The sequence below is a fragment of the Lithobates pipiens genome, unplaced genomic scaffold, assembly GCF_037356315.1.
Source record: "Lithobates pipiens isolate NorthernLeopardFrog02 unplaced genomic scaffold, aLitPip1_a1.2 Scaffold_18, whole genome shotgun sequence".
In the NCBI taxonomy this organism is placed as follows: Eukaryota; Metazoa; Chordata; class Amphibia; order Anura; family Ranidae; genus Lithobates; species Lithobates pipiens.
This window is the reverse complement of record NW_027507758.1, coordinates 656,097,773-656,117,203: the sequence shown is the minus strand read 5'-3', so window position 1 is coordinate 656,117,203 and position 19,431 is coordinate 656,097,773. Positions and strand designations below refer to the sequence as shown.

Below are 19,431 nucleotides of genomic sequence, written 5' to 3'. Positions count from 1 at the left end.
TAAAGAGGACCTGTCATCTCTTATTTCTATTACATGATCTCCATAGAGAGGACCCGTCATCTCTTATTTCTATTACATGAGATCTCCATAAAGAGGACCTGTCATCTCTTATTTCCATTACATGAGATCTCCATAAAGAGGACCCGTCATCTCTTATTTCCATTACATGATCTCCATAAAGAGGACTTGTCATCTCTTATTTCTATTACATGATCCCCATAAAGAGGACCCGTCATCTCTTATTTCTATTACATGAGATCTCCATAAAGAGGACCCGTCATCTCTTATTTCTATTACATGAGATCTCCATAAAGAGGACCTGTCATCTCTTATTTCTATTACATGAGATCTCCATAAAGAGGACCTGTCATCTCTTATTTCTATTACATGATCTCCATAAAGAGGACCCGTCATCTCTTATTTCTATTACATGAGATCTCCATAAAGAGGACCCGTCATCTCTTATTTCTATTACATGAGATCTCCATAAAGAGGACCTGTCATCTCTTATTTCTATTACATGAGATCTCCATAAAGAGGACCCGTCATCTCTTATTTCTATTACATGAGATCTCCATAAAGAGGACCTGTCATCTCTTATTTCTATTACATGAGATCTCCATAAAGAGGACCTGTCATCTCTTATTTCTATTACATGAGATCCCCATAAAGAGGACCTGTCATCTCTTATTTCTATTACATGAGATCTCCATAAAGAGGACCTGTCATCTCTTATTTCTATTACATGAGATCTCCATAAAGAGGACCTGTCATCTCTTATCTCTATTACATGATCTCCATAAAGAGGACCCGTCATCTCTTATTTCTATTACATGATCTCCATAAAGAGGACCTGTCATCTCTTATTTCTATTACATGATCTCCATAAAGAGGACCCGTCATCTCTTATTTCTATTACATGATCTCCATAAAGAGGACCCGTCATCTCTTATTTCTATTATATGATCCCCATAAAGAGGATCCGTCATCTCTTATTTCTATTACATGATCCCCATAAAGAGGACCCGTCATCTCTTATTTCTATTACATGATCTCCATAAAGAGGACCCGTCATCTCTTATTTCTATTATATGATCCCCATAAAGAGGATCCGTCATCTCTTATATCTATTACATGATCTCCATAAAGAGGACCTGTCATCTCTTATCTCTATTACATGATCTCCATAAAGAGGACCTGTCATCTCTTATTTCTATTACATGAGATCTCCATAAAGAGGACCCGTCATCTCTTATTTCTATTACATGAGATCTCCATAAAGAGGACCCGTCATCTCTTATTTCTATTACATGAGATCTCCATAAAGAGGACCTGTCATCTCTTATCTCTATTACATGATCTCCATAAAGAGGACCCGTCATCTCTTATTTCTATTACATGATCTCCATAAAGAGGACCTGTCATCTCTTATTTCTATTACATGATCTCCATAAAGAGGACCCGTCATCTCTTATTTCTATTACATGATCTCCATAAAGAGGACCCGTCATCTCTTATTTCTATTATATGATCCCCATAAAGAGGACCCGTCATCTCTTATTTCTATTACATGAGATCTCCATAAAGAGGACCCGTCATCTCTTATTTCTATTACATGAGATCTCCATAAAGAGGACCTGTCATCTCTTATTTCTATTACATGAGATCTCCATAAAGAGGACCTGTCATCTCTTATCTCTATTACATGATCTCCATAAAGAGGACCTGTCATCTCTTATCTCTATTACATGATCTCCATAAAGAGGACCTGTCATCTCTTATTTCTATTACATGAGATCTCCATAAAGAGGACCCGTCATCTCTTATTTCTATTACATGAGATCTCCATAAAGAGGACCCGTCATCTCTTATTTCTATTACATGAGATCTCCATAAAGAGGACCCGTCATCTCTTATTTCTATTACATGAGATCTCCATAAAGAGGACCTGTCATCTCTTATCTCTATTACATGATCTCCATAAAGAGGACCTGTCATCTCTTATTTCTATTACATGATCTCCATAAAGAGGACCCGTCATCTCTTATTTCTATTACATGATCTCCATAAAGAGGACCTGTCATCTCTTATCTCTATTACATGATCTCCATAAAGAGGACCTGTCATCTCTTATTTCTATTACATGATCTCCATAAAGAGGACCCGTCATCTCTTATCTCTATTACATGATCTCCATAAAGAGGACCTGTCATCTCTTATCTCTATTACATGATCTCCATAAAGAGGACCTGTCATCTCTTATTTCTATTACATGAGATCTCCATAAAGAGGACCCGTCATCTCTTATTTCTATTACATGAGATCTCCATAAAGAGGACCCGTCATCTCTTATTTCTATTACATGAGATCTCCATAAAGAGGACCCGTCATCTCTTATTTCTATTACATGAGATCTCCATAAAGAGGACCTGTCATCTCTTATCTCTATTACATGATCTCCATAAAGAGGACCTGTCATCTCTTATTTCTATTACATGATCTCCATAAAGAGGACCCGTCATCTCTTATTTCTATTACATGATCTCCATAAAGAGGACCCGTCATCTCTTATTTCTATTACATGATCTCCATAAAGAGGACCCGTCATCTCTTATTTCTATTACATGATCTCCATAAAGAGGACCCGTCATCTCTTATTTCTATTACATGAGATCCATAAAGAGGACCTGTCATCTCTTATCTCTATTACATGATCTCCATAAAGAGGACCTGTCATCTCTTATTTCTATTACATGAGATCTCCATAAAGAGGACCTGTCATCTCTTATTTCTATTACATGAGATCTCCATAAAGAGGACCTGTCATCTCTTATTTCTATTACATGAGATCTCCATAAAGAGGACCTGTCATCTCTTATTTCTATTACATGGGATCTCCATAAACGGGACCTGTCATCTCTTATTTCTATTACATGAGATACCCATAAAGAGGACCTGTCATCTCTTATTTCTATTACATGAGATCTCCATAAAGAGGACCCGTCATCTCTTATTTCTATTACATGAGATCTCCATAAAGAGGACCCGTCATCTCTTATTTCTATTACATGAGATCTCCATAAAGAGGACCTGTCATCTCTTATTTCTATTACATGATCTCCATAAAGAGGACCTGTCATCTCTTATTTCTATTACATGAGATCTCCATAAAGAGGACCCGTCATCTCTTATTTCTATTACATGAGATCTCCATAAAGAGGACCCGTCATCTCTTATTTCTATTACATGATCTCCATAAAGAGGACCCGTCATCTCTTATTTCTATTACATGATCTCCATAAAGAGGACCTGTCATCTCTTATTTCCATTACATGAGATCTCCATAAAGAGGACCCGTCATCTCTTATTTCTATTACATGAGATCTCCATAAAGAGGACCCGTCATCTCTTATTTCTATTACATGAGATCTCCATAAAGAGGACCCGTCATCTCTTATTTCTATTACATGAGATCCCCATAAAGAGGACCTGTCATCTCTTATTTCTATTACATGAGATCTCCATAAAGAGGACCCGTCATCTCTTATTTCTATTACATGATCTCCATAAAGAGGACCCGTCATCTCTTATTTCTATTACATGATCTCCATAAAGAGGACCCGTCATCTCTTATTTCTATTACATGAGATCTCCATAAAGAGGACCCGTCATCTCTTATTTCTATTACATGAGATCTCCATAAAGAGGACCCGTCATCTCTTATTTCTATTACATGAGATCCCCATAAAGAGGACCTGTCATCTCTTATTTCTATTACATGAGATCTCCATAAAGAGGACCCGTCATCTCTTATTTCTTATGGGATGTTTACATTCCTTGTAATAGGAATAAAAGTGCTAAAAAAAGTGTAAAAAAAAAAAAATCAAATAAGATTTTTTTTTTTTAAAGCGCTCCTATCCCTCCATGCTCGTACACAGAAGCGAATGCATACGTAAGTGGCAACACCCCTATGTAAACGGCATTCGTACCACATATGTGAGATATCGCCACGAACGTTGGAGCGAGAGCAATAATTCTAGCACTAGGCCTCCTCTGTAACTCTAAACTGGCAATCTGTAAAAAAAAAGTGTCACCTATGGAGCTTTTTCAGGACCGCAGCGTGTGCAAATTTAAAGTGTGACACGTTAAGTATCTATTTACTCGGCATAACATCATCTTTTATCTCTTACCAATAAATTGGGTTATATATTGTGGTTTTTTTTTTGCATTAAATTCATTAGAGTGTACTATTTCTACAAAAATTGCATTTGAAAAACCGCTGCGCAAATACCGAGTAACATAAAAATTGTAACGACATTTTATTCCCTGAGGTCTATGATAAAAACAATATAATGTTTGGGGGTTATAAGTAATTTTCTAGCAAAAAATACTGATTTATACTTGTAAAGAAAAAGTGCCAGAAAAGGCCGGGTCAGCACGTGGGGCCCTGCACACAATGAAGGATATCCGCTGCTATTGCTGACCTCTCGTTTTGGAAAAGCGAGTTGCCTGGCTGTCATACTGACCCAGAACAAGTAAGCAGATTGGAAGTTCAGACTTCACCGGGGGCTTGTTCTGAGTCAGGCACTTCATGGGTTGAAGCCAAAGACAACCAGGAAACTGGCATTTTCACAGCAAAGTCAGTAATCAATACACCTCCCCCTCTCCTTTTCTCATAACATAGAGGGCGGTGTTCTGTAGTCCTCAAAGTAAACTGAGATGAATGTAACTGATAGCAGTCAGCACAGGCAGAGAACACGGGAAGTTATCAGGTCACATGATTTCTGGAAGGATCGGCGGGTATTTTATGGAACAGAGAGAACCAAACACTTTCAGTGGTGTATATAACAGACCAAAACCAAGCGAATAAGAGGAGATGATTGTTGGGGTTTATCATACATCGGTATATTGGGGTTACTGGTCCCCCCTCTCTGGGTTGTATAGCTTTGTTCTATATACCTGTTAATGACTGCTGTGTGTATATGATGTCCTGGTGACCCCTCCCCCATCATTTCCCTTTACAGGAATTTATGGCAGGACACAGTAAAAGGAAGAACTCCGCTGGTGATGTTTGGCCCTGACAGGAAGCCCCACAACCTCCAGAATGACCCACAATGATTATACTGCAGGTAACCAGGTGACTGCAATGTATATAGATGCCTGGGGGTGGGGGGACTTCACTTGGATGTTTTGCATATATTAGCAAGGTGACTTCTTTGGAGTTGTGTGCTCTGTGCACTGCGTGTACTGTGTGTGCTCTGTGCACTGCATGTACTGTGTGTGCTCTGTGTACTGTATGTGCTCTGTGCTCTGTATGTATTCTGTGTACTGCGTGTGCTCTGTATGTACTCTGTGTACTGTGTGCTCTGTGTACTGTGTGTGCTCTGTATGTACTCTGTGTACTGTGTGTGCTCTGTATGTACTCTGTGTACTGTGTGTGCTCTGTCATAGTTGCCAACATTGTAAAAAAAAATGTTGGGACACTTTTTTGGCAGTAGGCGGAGTTGTGTTATAATTAGGGGGTGGGGAATGCGGTTATAGGTGTGGCATAGGAAAAGGATAAAATGCAGCGCGCGCAGCAGCAAAATATGGGCGTGGTTTACGTAAAATAGTGGCAGTGGCTTACATGGGGCGTGGCTCAAAGGGGTGTGGTTAGTGTCTGAGATGAATGCGGGTTGGAGAGGGAAAAGGGGGGGGGGGAGGGTGGAGGGACAGCAGCCCCCCGATCCTACACCACAATAGCAATATGTGTTTTACAGAGTTTGACAATCAGCAGATAAAGATACTCCAAATACCTGGTGTTGGCGCTTCAATCATCCCGGCGCCATGATTGTTATGGTGTCAGGATGATTGAAGCACATTATTTCTATTATTACATTGTAATATGAAATGAAATCATTCAACTCACCATAATGCAGAATCAGTGGGAGCCCTGAGCGCGTCACTAGCCACGTCGCCTGCCATCAGATGCCATCAGGTGTCCCAAGCGGAGTCTGTCCTTACATCAGGTGCCCCATCAGAGCAGCCTTCCTCACATCTGTGTCCATCTGCGGAGCCCCTCCTTACATCTGGCGCCCCTCTGACATCCAGACTCTGACTGCGCCCCCCTGACATCCAAACTCACTGGTGCCCCTCTGACATCCAAACTCACTGGTGCCCCTCTGACATCCAAACTCACTGGTGCCCCCCTGACATCCAAACTCACTGGTGCCCCTCTGACATCCAAACTCACTGGTGCCCCCCTGACATCCAGACTCACTGGTGCCCCTCTGACATCCAAACTCACTGGTGCCCCCCTGACATCCAGACTCACTGGTGCCCCTCTGACATCCAAACTCACTGGTGCCCCTCTGACATCCAAACTCACTGGTGCCCCTCTGACATCCAAACTCACTGGTGCCCCTCTGACATCCAGACTCACTGGTGCCCCTCTGACATCCAGACTCACTGGTGCCCCTCTGACATCCAGACTCACTGGTGCCCCTCTGACATCCAGACTCACTGGTGCCCCTCTGACATCCAAACTCACTGGTGCCCCTCTGACATCCAAACTCACTGGTGCCCCTCTGACATCCAGACTCACTGGTGCCCCCCTGACATCCAAACTCACTGGTGCCCCTCTGACATCCAAACTCACTGGTGCCCCTCTGACATCCAAACTCACTGGTGCCCCTCTGACATCCAGACTCACTGGTGCCCCTCTGACATCCAGACTCACTGGTGCCCCTCTGACATCCAGACTCACTGGTGCCCCTCTGACATCCAAACTCACTGGTGCCCCTCTGACATCCAAACTCACTGGTGCCCCTCTGACATCCAAACTCACTGGTGCCCCCCTGACATCCAAACTCACTGGTGCCCCTCTGACATCCAAACTCACTGGTGCCCCCCTGACATCCAGACTCACTGGTGCCCCTCTGACATCCAAACTCACTGGTGCCCCCCTGACATCCAGACTCACTGGTGCCCCTCTGACATCCAAACTCACTGGTGCCCCTCTGACATCCAAACTCACTGGTGCCCCTCTGACATCCAAACTCACTGGTGCCCCTCTGACATCCAGACTCACTGGTGCCCCTCTGACATCCAGACTCACTGGTGCCCCTCTGACATCCAGACTCACTGGTGCCCCTCTGACATCCAGACTCACTGGTGCCCCTCTGACATCCAAACTCACTGGTGCCCCTCTGACATCCAAACTCACTGGTGCCCCTCTGACATCCAAACTCACTGGTGCCCCTCTGACATCCAGACTCACTGGTGCCCCTCTGACATCCAGACTCACTGGTGCCCCTCTGACATCCAGACTCACTGGTGCCCCTCTGACATCCAAACTCACTGGTGCCCCTCTGACATCCAAACTCACTGGTGCCCCTCTGACATCCAGACTCACTGGTGCCCCTCTGACATCCAAACTCACTGGTGCCCCTCTGACATCCAAACTCACTGGTGCCCCTCTGACATCCAGACTCACTGGTGCCCCTCTGACATCCAAACTCACTGGTGCCCCTCTGACATCCAAACTCACTGGTGCCCCTCTGACATCCAAACTCACTGGTGCCCCCCTGACATCCAGACTCACTGGTGCCCCTCTGACATCCAAACTCACTGGTGCCCCTCTGACATCCAAACTCACTGGTGCCCCTCTGACATCCAAACTCACTGGTGCCCCTCTGACATCCAGACTCACTGGTGCCCCTCTGACATCCAGACTCACTGGTGCCCCTCTGACATCCAAACTCACTGGTGCCCCTCTGACATCCAGACTCACTGGTGCCCCTCTGACATCCAAACTCACTGGTGCCCCTCTGACATCCAAACTCACTGGTGCCCCCCTGACATCCAGACTCACTGGTGCCCCTCTGACATCCAAACTCACTGGTGCCCCCCTGACATCCAGACTCACTGGTGCCCCTCTGACATCCAAACTCACTGGTGCCCCTCTGACATCCAGACTCACTGGTGCCCCTCTGACATCCAAACTCACTGGTGCCCCTCTGACATCCAAACTCACTGGTGCCCCTCTGACATCCAGACTCACTGGTGCCCCTCTGACATCCAAACTCACTGGTGCCCCTCTGACATCCAAACTCACTGGTGCCCCTCTGACATCCAGACTCACTGGTGCCCCTCTGACATCCAAACTCACTGGTGCCCCCCTGACATCCAGACTCACTGGTGCCCCTCTGACATCCAGACTCACTGGCACCCCCCCTGACACCCAGACTCTGACTGCGCCCCCCTGACATCCAGACTCACTGGCACCCCCCCTGACATCCAGACTCTGACTGCGCCCCCCAAGACATCCAGACTCACTGGCGCCCCCTCTGACATCCAGACTCTGACTGCGCCCCTCTGACATCCAGACTCTGACAGTGCCAGCTGACATCCAGACTCTTGCGCCCCCTCTGACATCCCCAGACTGGCCCCCTCTGACATCCCATCCACAGACTGGCCCCCGACATCCCGTCGTTGCCGCGCGGAGACTTTAAACTGTGGCGCCGCCCACTGCACTTTACACACACACTGGCAGCGGGGGTGGGCGGCGCCACAGGTTCTCTATTGAAGACCAGCTTCTGGTCTTCTTAAAAATGGTGGCCGGTGGAGACATTGTCTCCACCGGCCGCACACCTCTAGCGGCCGGCGGCGAAATTTGAATTTCCCGGGACAAACAGAATTTCCCGGGACAAAATTAATTCGGGACAAATGTCCTAATCCCGGGAATGTCCCAGGAAATTCAGGACCGTTGGCAAGTATGCGTGTGCTCTGTGTACTGCGTGTACTGAATGTATTCTGATTTTGTTTGCTCTGCCTCTGTGTACCCTTTATCTATGACTATTTCAAATGCAGACTACAGTGTCCTCTGAGGATGTGCACTCTGCTTGTGTACTATGTGTGTTCTGTATGTACTCTGTGTACTGCATGCGCTCTGTGTACTATGTGTGCTCTGTGTACTGTGTGTACTGCCTGTATTCTGGTTTTGTTTGCTCTGTGCTCTGTGTACTTTCTTTGACTATTTCAAAAGCAGGCTACAGTGTCCTCTGAGGATGCGCACTCTGCTTGTGTACTGTGTGTGCTTTGCCGGTGGGTTCTGTGTGCTGTGTGGTCAAACATTCCCATAGACACCCTCCTAAACCTTGTGGACGGCCTTCCCAGAAGAGGTGAAGCTGTTATAGCTGCAAAGGGCCAACTCCATATTGATCCCTCCAGACTAAGACTGGGAGGTCATTACAGTTCATGTGTGTGTAAAGGCAGGCGTCCCAATACTTTTGACAATATTCTTCAGGCAGAAGAGGGCGCTGTTTATCTCCAAGCTTCTTTCCTATAGTAAAATGACAGCAATAGCGCTACATGTGTTGCAAGTCATAAACTACTTCAGGCAGAAGAGGGCGCTGTTTATTCAAAAGGCCCTTTCTAAATGGTAGTAAATCAGTCACATAGCTCAGGATGCTGGAGGAGAACGTCTCTAGGAGGCAGCCGTGATATACCGTGTTCACACTGCAATCCCCAAATGTTCTTATAGATATCTGGCTGCCAGTGGGAGCCTCTTCCAGGAATCTGGCAGAGGAGACACCCCCGTGATGGGTAGCTCTCCTCTAAGCCCTTGTACACACCATCGGAGAGTCCGACTGTGTGTGGTCTACATCGCACTACTCCGACGGACCAAGTTTTCCAACTTGTTGTTAAATTTTTCCAACAAAATGCTCCGATCGGACATACTCCGATCATGTGTAGAGAATTCCGATCGGAACAAAGTGCCACGCATGCTCAGATCAGATTCCTACACCAAAGCTATTGGCTACTAGCCTGAACGTAGTCCCGTCGTAACGAAATAACGTCATCACGTCGGATTTTCCGACAACTTTGTCCAACCGTGTGTATGCAACAGTTTCGGACAAAATCCGACGGATTTGGTTGTCGGAATATCCGACCCGTGTGTACAGGGGGCTTACACTCTTCTGTCTCTCTCCATAACCAGTAGGCGCTCTGTCCTTATCTCCATCCTATGCTCCAAGCTTGCCAGTATAATACTAATTATAAGATCCTTAATCAACATGGTTGCCCAGATCTCACAGGACTTCGGAATCCAGTAGTCTTGCCATCCTCCCCAAGATGGCTGCCTGGAGCCCATAGCAGGAGACCATTAATCTTCAGCCTGAAGAAATGCCATAGTGCCATCGTTCGGTTGGAGGATTTACTGAGGCCTCCACCTGTCTACAACGTGTTCTGCAAACCATTTAGGTCGGGCATTCTCATCCAGGTTTCCATGGACCTCTAGGGTTCCTCCAGACATTGCTAGGGGTTTCTTGAGCTGTTGCTGGTTGACTTTCTACCTGACGGTGCCCACCAAATTCCAGGTCTGATGCCATTTGGCAGAGCCAACACCAAGACACCAATGTTGGTTTAAGCGCAAGGGGGGCATTCTGAGCACCATTGTATGGGGGACATTGTTCCTACTGACCACCAATTCATTAATTTTAGCGTAGGTTCCCTTAGATCTAATGAATTATTTGAAGGGCGCCTCTGGGGGTAAAAATGTTGAAAAGGGTGACTTGTGTGAACAGGGTGGGGCTTTCAGTGGGATTCATGTATATTGCTGACTGATAGGACTTTGTTTCTAAGCTAACGTTATGTTTATTTCCTACGCCAGCCAAGTTCAGAGCCCCCGTTGCTGTGTACTGCGGCAGCGTTCCCAAGATGAAACCTGGATTTGCGTCTCTACGCAATGGGGATCCCAACCTGCAGCTGTACGGCAACCGCTGGGCTGGAGCTGACCCAGGTCTGTACGATGATCAGGAGATATGTGGGTCTGGAGTTTCAATGATACGTTGTTTTTATAGTCTTTAGGTTTCACCAAGCAGCGCGGAACACAAAGGTTCATTGAACTTTCTTTATGGTCTTCAGCTGCTCTACAGCCCTCCTTGAGCCTCCAGATGAAGAGGTCCTACTTGTGGGGTGGAGATGACCTTCAGACGGACATCCTGCCTCCACCGCTGGACTTGGAGGGAAATAGTGACCCCCTTTCTAAGAACCAGAGGCACGAGGAGGTGGACAGCGCCACCCTGGAGACTGCCCGGCTGAAGGACAAACTCAAACGGAAGATGTCTGAAAGCTCCAGTGCCAGAGGAGGTAAGACCAACCAATACCCGGAAATCATGAGAATTTCGGGACCCTCCGCTGAATCCTAAAAAAGGAGACCTGTAGCGAGGTGAGAATGCTAGGTGCCTGGCTGTCTGAGGGAACTATACTGAGGCACCATCCCAGGAGAAGCATGCATATTAGAAAGTCAAAGCCAAGTTAAACCTCCTGGTCAGGACTTCTTCAGGGTGGACTTGTCAGAATATTGAAGGGCAATGGACCAGATTGAGAGCCAGCATTTTCCAAGGAGAGGTCAGCAATTCAGCAATGGCCTTCCCCTTATACTTCTAGTACAGGTCTCCTTATCCACTTGTCTACCAGAGCTTTTTATAGGGATTTTAAACGCAGCTGGGGCAAGAAGTGAAAGAAGCCTGGTCACTTTCACTACTACCCCCCCCCCCCCCCGTACCACTCCCCAACCCGACTACCCCCACCATATCGCTTAGTCTCCACTACTGCTCCTGTGGGCTTGGAGTGTAACGGGCAATGGAAGGGCAATGAAGACTTCTTCAGGGTTGTCAAAATATTAAAATGGGAAATAGACCAGATTGCCAGCCATCATTTTCCAAGGAGAGCTCAGCAATGGCCGTCTTCCTATACTTCCAGTACAGGTCTCCTCATCCACTTGTCTACCAGTGCCGTTTAAAAACATTGGCTGGTAGTACGGGAGTTTAAACTTTGGGGCTCTGCTTACATCTGTCATCTGATTGTTGGATTTCTGGTGGAAGCAGCCTGGTCACTTCCACCATATACCTCCCCCCAAGTACCACTCCCAAACCCGACTACTCTTGTGGGCATGGTGGGTGTTGGCAGGTGGAATAGAGAGATGTCTCCCCTGGTGAATGAACCTGGAAGTGACAAGTTCAGGCATGCCGTTCCCCTGCAGTTCTGGCTGGGGAAGAAGCTGATCAAGCACAATCTGCACTTGATCAGCTTCAGTTCAGCTTCAGCTCCAACCTGCTACTAGGTGGACCTAATAAAGAGGGTCCAACCCACTGCTAGCAAGGGTGACCTAATAATAGGGGTCTAACTTGCTACTAGCAAGATGGACCTAATAATGGGGGTCCAACCTGCTACTAGCAACGGGGACCTAATAATGGGGGTCCAACCCGTAGCTAGCAAGGGGGACCTAATAAAGAGGGTCCAACTAACTGCTAGCAAGGTGGACCTAATAATGGGGGTCTAACTTGCTACTAGCCAGATGGACCTAATAACGGGGGTCCAACCTGCTACTAGCAACGGGGACCTAATAATGGGGGTCCAACCCGCTGCTAGCAAGGGGGACCTAATAAAGGGGGTTCAACCTGCTGCTAGTAAGGTGGACCCAATAAAGGGGGTCCAACACGCTACTAGCAAGCAGGACCTAATAAAGGGGTCCAACCCACTGCTAGCAAGGTGGACCTAATAATGGGGGTCCAACCTGCTACTAGCAAGGTGGACCTAATAATGGGGGTCCAGTCTACTACTAGCAAGGGGGACCTAATAATGGGGGTCCAACATGCTACTAGCAAGGGGGTCCAACACACTACTAGCGAGGAGGACCTAATAAAGGGGGTCCAACCGCTACTAGCAAGGAGGACCTAATAATGGCGGTCAAGCCCGCTACTAGCAAAGGGGGACCTAATAATGGGGGTCCATCCCACTACTAGTAAGGTGGACCCAATAATGGGGGTCCAGCCCGCTACTAGCAAGGTGGACCTAATAAAGGGGGTTCGAAACACGCTACTAGCAAGGGGGACCTAATAAAGTGTTTTGGAGGTTTTAACTAATCTTCAGGCCTAAAACGTGCATTTTAATAGAAAAACAAAGCCTCTGGCATAAAAGTGATTAAAGTAGTATTTTTTTGCGGTCCAATGCCTGCGTCTCCTTCTTAGATATTATATTCCGTATGTAAAATGTTACAAAGAGGTGTAAATTGTTTCTGGTTGTCACCATAACAGCGCCGATTGAGTTCATGAACTCTGTGAACACGCCTCTCAAACCCGCCGTTCCGAGGAGCGCCTCGCAGAGGTTGATGACCGTCACGAAGCCCGTACCTCCCATCCAGAGGAGTCCGACACCTCGCCTGGGGACCCCGGAGGAGGACGGCGTTCCGAGGAATGCCCTGGAGAAGGGGGACCGTGTGGGAGGACAGACGGAGAAAACGTTGGCTATTACAGAGGTAGGATGGCAATGGCGGCACCAAACCCGGAATCACAACTTTGCGCATGCCGTGCACCCAGAAATCTCTCCTCAACATAAATGTATCATTTCAACCAATTTGTATGTTTCGATTGATTAGGGAAGGGGGGGGAGGACTTCGTCTTTTGATGTGTGTCCCAATGGGGGTCACAAAAGAAAATTGTGTTTTTAGAGAAAGTTTAGAGTTTTCTTGAATGGGTAATGGGAAGATGTTATATTCGAATATTAGGTGCAATCGATTTCTTGTAAATATTCTTCACCATAGACACCCAGATCATCCCGATCTCTTGCCCTCCCCCCCTCCAGGACTCCCTGCATTACGTGCGATCCAGCGCAGAGAAGAAGCGGAAATCCCTTGGCGGGATCGTCATCCCGCCCATCTCCAAATCCTCCAGCTTTCCAGCAGATCAGATTGGCAATGACATCGCCCAGCATACCGGAATCTCACCCAGGGGCGAGCAAGCACACACAAGGTGACGTCTCTCATGAAACTGGAATTTTAATTTTTTATTAAATTAATTCTTAGGCCCGGCAATGCGGAGCACACGGCTTCTCTCAACCTCTCAGATAAAAAAAAAAGTCCAGCAAAACTAAGATGAAAATTAGTCTGAACACGATAAAGTTCAAACACGGTGCCAGATGCAGTGAAAATCTTCAGCAAGTGTACGCGTTTCGTCATTAATAGCGTCATCTGGGGCCCCATGCCCCAGAAATTAGACATGTGCAATTAGTTTAGTTCTGAATTCGTTTTTTAACGCATTTTGAAAAATTAATTAATTCCGAAATTTCTGAATTTCCACATTTTTAATTTCCGAAAATGTTAAATTTTCCAAAATTTCAGAAATCGGAAATTTCCAATTTTTGAAATTCCGAATTTCTGAAATTCGGAAATTCGAAATTCAGAAATTGGAAAATACTAAATTTGGTAAATTTGAAATTTCGGAAATTCAGAAATTCGAAATTAGGAAATTAAAAAATTTGAAATATCCTAAATTAGAAAATTAGAAAATTAAAAAATTTGGAAATTTGAAAATCCAAAAATAAGAATGAAAATCAGAAAATTCAAAAGAATGAAAATCAGAAAATTCCAAAACCAGAAAATCTGAAATAATAACTAACTGATAATAAATATTAAACTATAAGTATTGAAATTTCCTTTCAAATTTGGCTGTTAGTGAACGTAACGAGTACGAATTTATCCAAAGTTACAAATTATCTGAAATAATGAATGCTGCATCTAAATAAATGGAATGTAACTAATAATAAGAAATAATAATAATAATAAAACCTTATTATTAATTTGTTCCGTTCCATTTGTTTAGATGCGGCATTTGCTATGTCGGATAATTCGTAACTTCAGATAAATTCGTATTCGTTACTTTCACTAACAGAAAAATTTGAAAGGAAATTCCAATACTTATAATTTAATAGTTAGTTATTATTAGTTAGTTATTATTTGGAATTTTACTGATTTTCTTTCTTTTTTTCAGATTTTTGGATTTTAGAATTCAGAATTCTTGAATTCTGAAAATTCGGAAATTCATAATTCTAAAATTTGGAAATTCGAAATTTGAAAATTTAGGAATTTGAAAATTCAAAAATCGGAAATTTGAAAAATCGAAAATTCAAAATTCGCATATTTGAAAATCCAAATTTTCGAATTTCCGAATTCTGAATTTCTGAAAAAAGCAAAAAAACAAATGAAACAAAAACGAACACATTTTTTGTCAGTGACCTTGTCTACCAGAGATTGTCCTGTGAAGTGGGTTGTTGAGGGGCAACTTGCATTGGTTATGAAGATGCAGCTTATCCAGAAGCAGCGCACTACAACATGCCAAGCCAAGGGCCATTTCCGATTGTTCATTAAAGGGATTGTAAGCCCTCGAGGTTTGCATTCTATGCATTCAAGTAAAAAACCTTCTGTGGTGCAGCTCCCCTCCCCCCCCAGAGCCCCCCATTTCACTTACCTGATCCCGATCTTTCCAGCGATGAGAACGAGCCCAGCACCTCCAGCCGCTGCCTCGGCTCCTCATTGGATAGATTGATAGCAGTCAATGAGCCATTGGCTGTCAATCAAATCCAGTAAAATGGGAGCGGGGGGTGGGGGGAGTCCTGCTGTCTGTGTCAATGGATGTAGCAGACGGACTCTTTAGGGCACCAACATGAGTGCCCCCCCCATGGAAATCGGCTCCTTGGGGGTACTTGCAGAAGAGGAGGAGCCAGGAGCGCCACAGGGGGGACCCCAGAAAAGGAGGATCGGGGCCGCTCTGTGCAAAACCCTTCCACAGTGCAGGTGAGTGTAATGTGTTTGTTACTTTAAAAAAAAAAATGAACATTTATAATGACTTTAAAGACTTTTATCCTCATTTACAGCTTTGCCTCGGAGCCCCAACCCTACAAGATGTGTGGTGAGTCCGACAATCAGTAATAATAGTTCTACTCCGAGTCTATGATGATAGAGATAGTAAAAGGGAATCGTGACCTGGGGTGTGACCTGGGGTGTGACCTGGGGTGACCTAGGGGGTGGTCTCGGGTGACCTGGGGGGTGGTCTTGCATGACCTGGGGGGTGACCAGGGGGATGACCTGGGGGGTGGTCTCGGGTGACCTGGGGGGTGACCTGGGATGACCCGGGGGGTGACCTGGGGGGTGACCAGGGATGACCTGGGGGGTGACCTGGGGTGACCTGGGGGGTGGCGTAGTCACATGGTCGGAATGCCTAAAGGGGGCAAAAATAAAGACAGTAGGATGAGTCGGCAAAACCGATTGAAAGTATCGCATTCACATTAATCAGCCACATACATGAAATCTCGGGGCGTCCCGACATGTGGATCCGGGACACACATAGAGAAACGCGTTGAATTCCATCTACACAAAGTCTTTATAATGTGGGCCGGGACCAAGGCGGGCCCGTCCATTAAGGGTGCCGCCCCCTTTCTCCAACCACCCCCTCTCTGACCAATGATTGATGCATTGCATGAACCTATCCATGGCCGCCGCTGCCACCCCCTGTTCAGGCGCCTGGATCCTTTTCGGGCACCTGAATTACAGTGGGGGGGGGGGAGGGGGGGGGTGTATTTTTGAAGCACCTGATTGGAGCCAGAGGCTCTAATAGACTTCAAAAAAGGTGAACTGCGAGTGCAGAGCATTGCACTCAGAGCCCACCCAGGTGTGTTAGAAAAGCAAATGAATATTTGCTTTCTTAACACTGAAGCCACCTCTCCGCCAATCAGGTTTCCTCGGTTCTGTTACCCGTCACCTGATTGGCTGAAAGGACAGGCCCTGTGATTGGACGTCTATCAGGCATCCAATGGCCTATAGGAGAGGACGGGAGAAGACTTGGAGGACACCGCTCGCCGCCGCCACCCACTGCCCCACCAAAACAGGGTAAGTGCCAGGCAGAGGGTGAGCGGGGGATGGGTCACAGTGGCAGCATTTGATGGGCACAGAGAGGCTGCGATTGATGGGTTTTTTTCAGTTTGTTTGTGCCCCCCCCCACCCCCCCCAGAATTTTGAGCACCGGCCGCCACTGGAGAGGAGCGTTATAGAGGAAGGGGCAGAGTCCTCTTAGCAGAGCAGAGTATTTCAGTAGAGGAGCCTTATAGAGGAAGGTGCAGAGTCCTCCCACAGAGTATTTCATTAGAGGAGCATTATAGAGGAAGGAGCAGAGTCCTCCAGCAGAGTATTTCGGGAGAGGAGAGTTGTAGAGGAAGGAGCGGAGTCCTCCAGCAGAGTATTTCGGGAGAGGAGAGTTGTAGAGGAAGGAGCAGAGTCCTTCAGCAGAGTATTTTTGGAGAGGAGAGTTGTAGAGGAAGGAGCAGAGTCCTCCAGCAGAGTATTTTTGGAGAGGAGAGTTGTAGAGGAAGGAGCAGAGTCCTCCAGCAGAGTATTTCAGGAGAGGAGAGTTGTAGAGGAAGGAGCAGAGTCCTCCAGCAGTGCAGAGTATTTTGGGAGAGGAGAGTTGTAGAGGAAGGAGCAGAGTCCTCCAGCAGAGCAGAGTATATCAGGAGAGGAGAGCTATAGAGGAGGCAGCAGAGTCCTCCAGCAATGAAGAGTATTTCAGGAGAGGAGAGTTGTAGAGGAAGGAGCAGAGTCCTCCAGCAGAGTATTTCGGGAGAGGAGAGTTGTAGAGGAAGGAGCAGAGTCCTCCAGCAGAGTATTTTTGGAGAGGAGAGTTGTAGAGGAAGGAGCAGAGTCCTCCAGCAGAGTATTTTTGGAGAGGAGAGTTGTAGAGGAAGGAGCAGAGTCCTCCAGCAGAGTATTTCAGGAGAGGAGAGTTGTAGAGGAAGGAGCAGAGTCCTCCAGCAGTGCAGAGTATTTTGGGAGAGGAGAGTTGTAGAGGAAGGAGCAGAGTCCTCCAGCAGAGCAGAGTATATCAGGAGAGGAGAGCTATAGAGGAGGCAGCAGAGTCCTCCAGCAATGAAGAGTATTTCAGGAGAGGAGAGTTGTAGAGGAAGGAGCAGAGTCCTCCAGCAGAGTATTTCGGGAGAGGAGAGTTGTAGAGGAAGGAGCAGAGTCCTCCAGCAGAGTATTTTTGGAGAGGAGAGTTGTAGAGGAAGGAGCAGAGTCCTCCAGCAGAGTATTTCAGGAGAGGAGAGTTGTAGAGGAAGGAGCAGAGTCCTCCAGCAGTGCAGAGTATTTTGGGAGAGGAGAGTTGTAGAGGAAGGAGCAGAGTCCTCCAGCAGAGCAGAGTATATCAGGAGAGGAGAGCTATAGAGGAGGCAGCAGAGTCCTCCAGCAATGAAGAGTATTTCAGGAGAGGAGAGTTGTAGAGGAAGAATCGGAGTCCTCCAGCAGAGTATTTCGGGAGAGGAGAGTTATAGAGGAAGGAGAAGAGTCCTCCAGCAGAGTATTTCAGGAGAGGAGAGTTGTAGAGGAAGAATCGGAGTCCTCCAGCAGAGTATTTCAGGAGAGGAGATTTGTAGAGGAAGGAGAAGAGTCCTCCAGCAACGTTTCTCGTTTATGAAGATCACTGGACTTGGGAGGACACCTGATATCTTACTATATGGACTTGGTCTGCCAGCTCTTCATTGGCTCCATGTCCAGGGCTGAGATGAGTCTGGCAGGACCCCGGAGAGCCGCGCCATGAATAGCCGGGTAATTGGCTGCTCATTGTGTGGGGTAATTAGCGGTGCGCTTGTCAGACCTGCCCAGGGGAAGAATTATGTCACCAGCACAATACGGGAGACACAGTAGCCATGTTTATTGCTACATAGTGCAAACTGTCAGCACAATGAAGGGATAATGACAGGGAGAGCTTTCCAAGTCGGTGACACGGAGCACAATGTGGTGATGGAGTCACTAATTGCCAATAAGGAATTCTATATTGTTTATAAAATCTTGTCAGGCGTGAGTTACCTGATGTGGCAGAACTACAAGTGCCAGCATGCCACAGGCCGAGTCAAAAGGATGCCCTACACGTCCTTTTATACTTTACAAGCCCAAGACTGGCGAGGCCTCCTGGGTCTTGTAGTTCCTGAACAGATACATTTTAGAAACATTAATATTAAGTTAATTAAAATAAATAAATACATTTCTGTCGCCAGTTTTTATGGCGGAGAAAAGTGTGATAAATTCGGGACAAATTGTTAGAGGTTGTGAGACATTTCACCCTTTATCCAAGTGGCTTCCTCTATTCTAGCCAGTGTCGGGAGGTACCCCAATATATAGAGCCACGTGGGTGACTCACCTAAGAACCGTGGAATGTGCCAAGGCCGGTGCTGATCACTCCACAACAAAATGGGAGATTTGAAAGTCTTATTTTGGGTTGTCCCCGATTTTGCTACAACCCGGCCAACCTACAAAGTCCGCAAAAACAGGACAAAAGTGGCCGAGGTACCACCAACCACCAAATGTTGGGGTACAGGGGTGTTTCTAGGCAGTGCCGGGACAAGGTCATCCAGAGCCCAGGGCAAACATGCCAAACTGCACCCCCCGCCCCCAAGCTGTATGAGAATTATGCATCATCAAAAATCCCCCCCCCCAAAAAAAACTGAGCACTAATCTTTTTCACCCCCTAAGCATAAATTCCCCCTCCTTCCAGTGCAAATCTGTTCCCCCCGAAATCCCCCTCAATTCAAGTGCCCCCTCCAAAGAATCACTCCTCCTAGCAC

At 46.4% G+C, this 19,431-nt stretch overlaps 1 protein-coding gene across 11 annotated transcripts in view; it reads left to right on the top strand.

The window, feature by feature from the left end:
• The window catches only part of LOC143989343 (TOG array regulator of axonemal microtubules protein 2-like), a 114,863-nt gene extending 99,041 nt beyond the window's left edge, over nt 1-15,822 (top strand). For 7 of the 11 annotated variants that reach the window (XM_077489438.1, XM_077489433.1, XM_077489434.1 and 4 more), the window contains 6 exons: nt 5,025-5,129; nt 10,652-10,780; nt 10,906-11,130; nt 13,080-13,300; nt 13,627-13,793; nt 15,694-15,822. In XM_077489438.1, the coding sequence (XP_077345564.1) occupies nt 5,105-5,129; nt 10,652-10,780; nt 10,906-11,130; nt 13,080-13,300; nt 13,627-13,793; nt 15,694-15,748 (822 nt within the window). In that variant the 5' untranslated portion in view covers nt 5,025-5,104 and the 3' untranslated portion in view covers nt 15,749-15,822. Of the gene's footprint in view, nt 1-3,480; nt 4,145-5,024; nt 5,138-10,651; nt 10,781-10,905; nt 11,131-13,079; nt 13,301-13,626; nt 13,794-15,693 lie in introns of those variants that run through there. The other 4 variants (XM_077489442.1, XM_077489441.1, XM_077489443.1 and 1 more) reach the window with 2 other exon arrangements.
• The last annotated feature ends 3,609 nt before the right edge of the window (nt 15,823-19,431 follow it).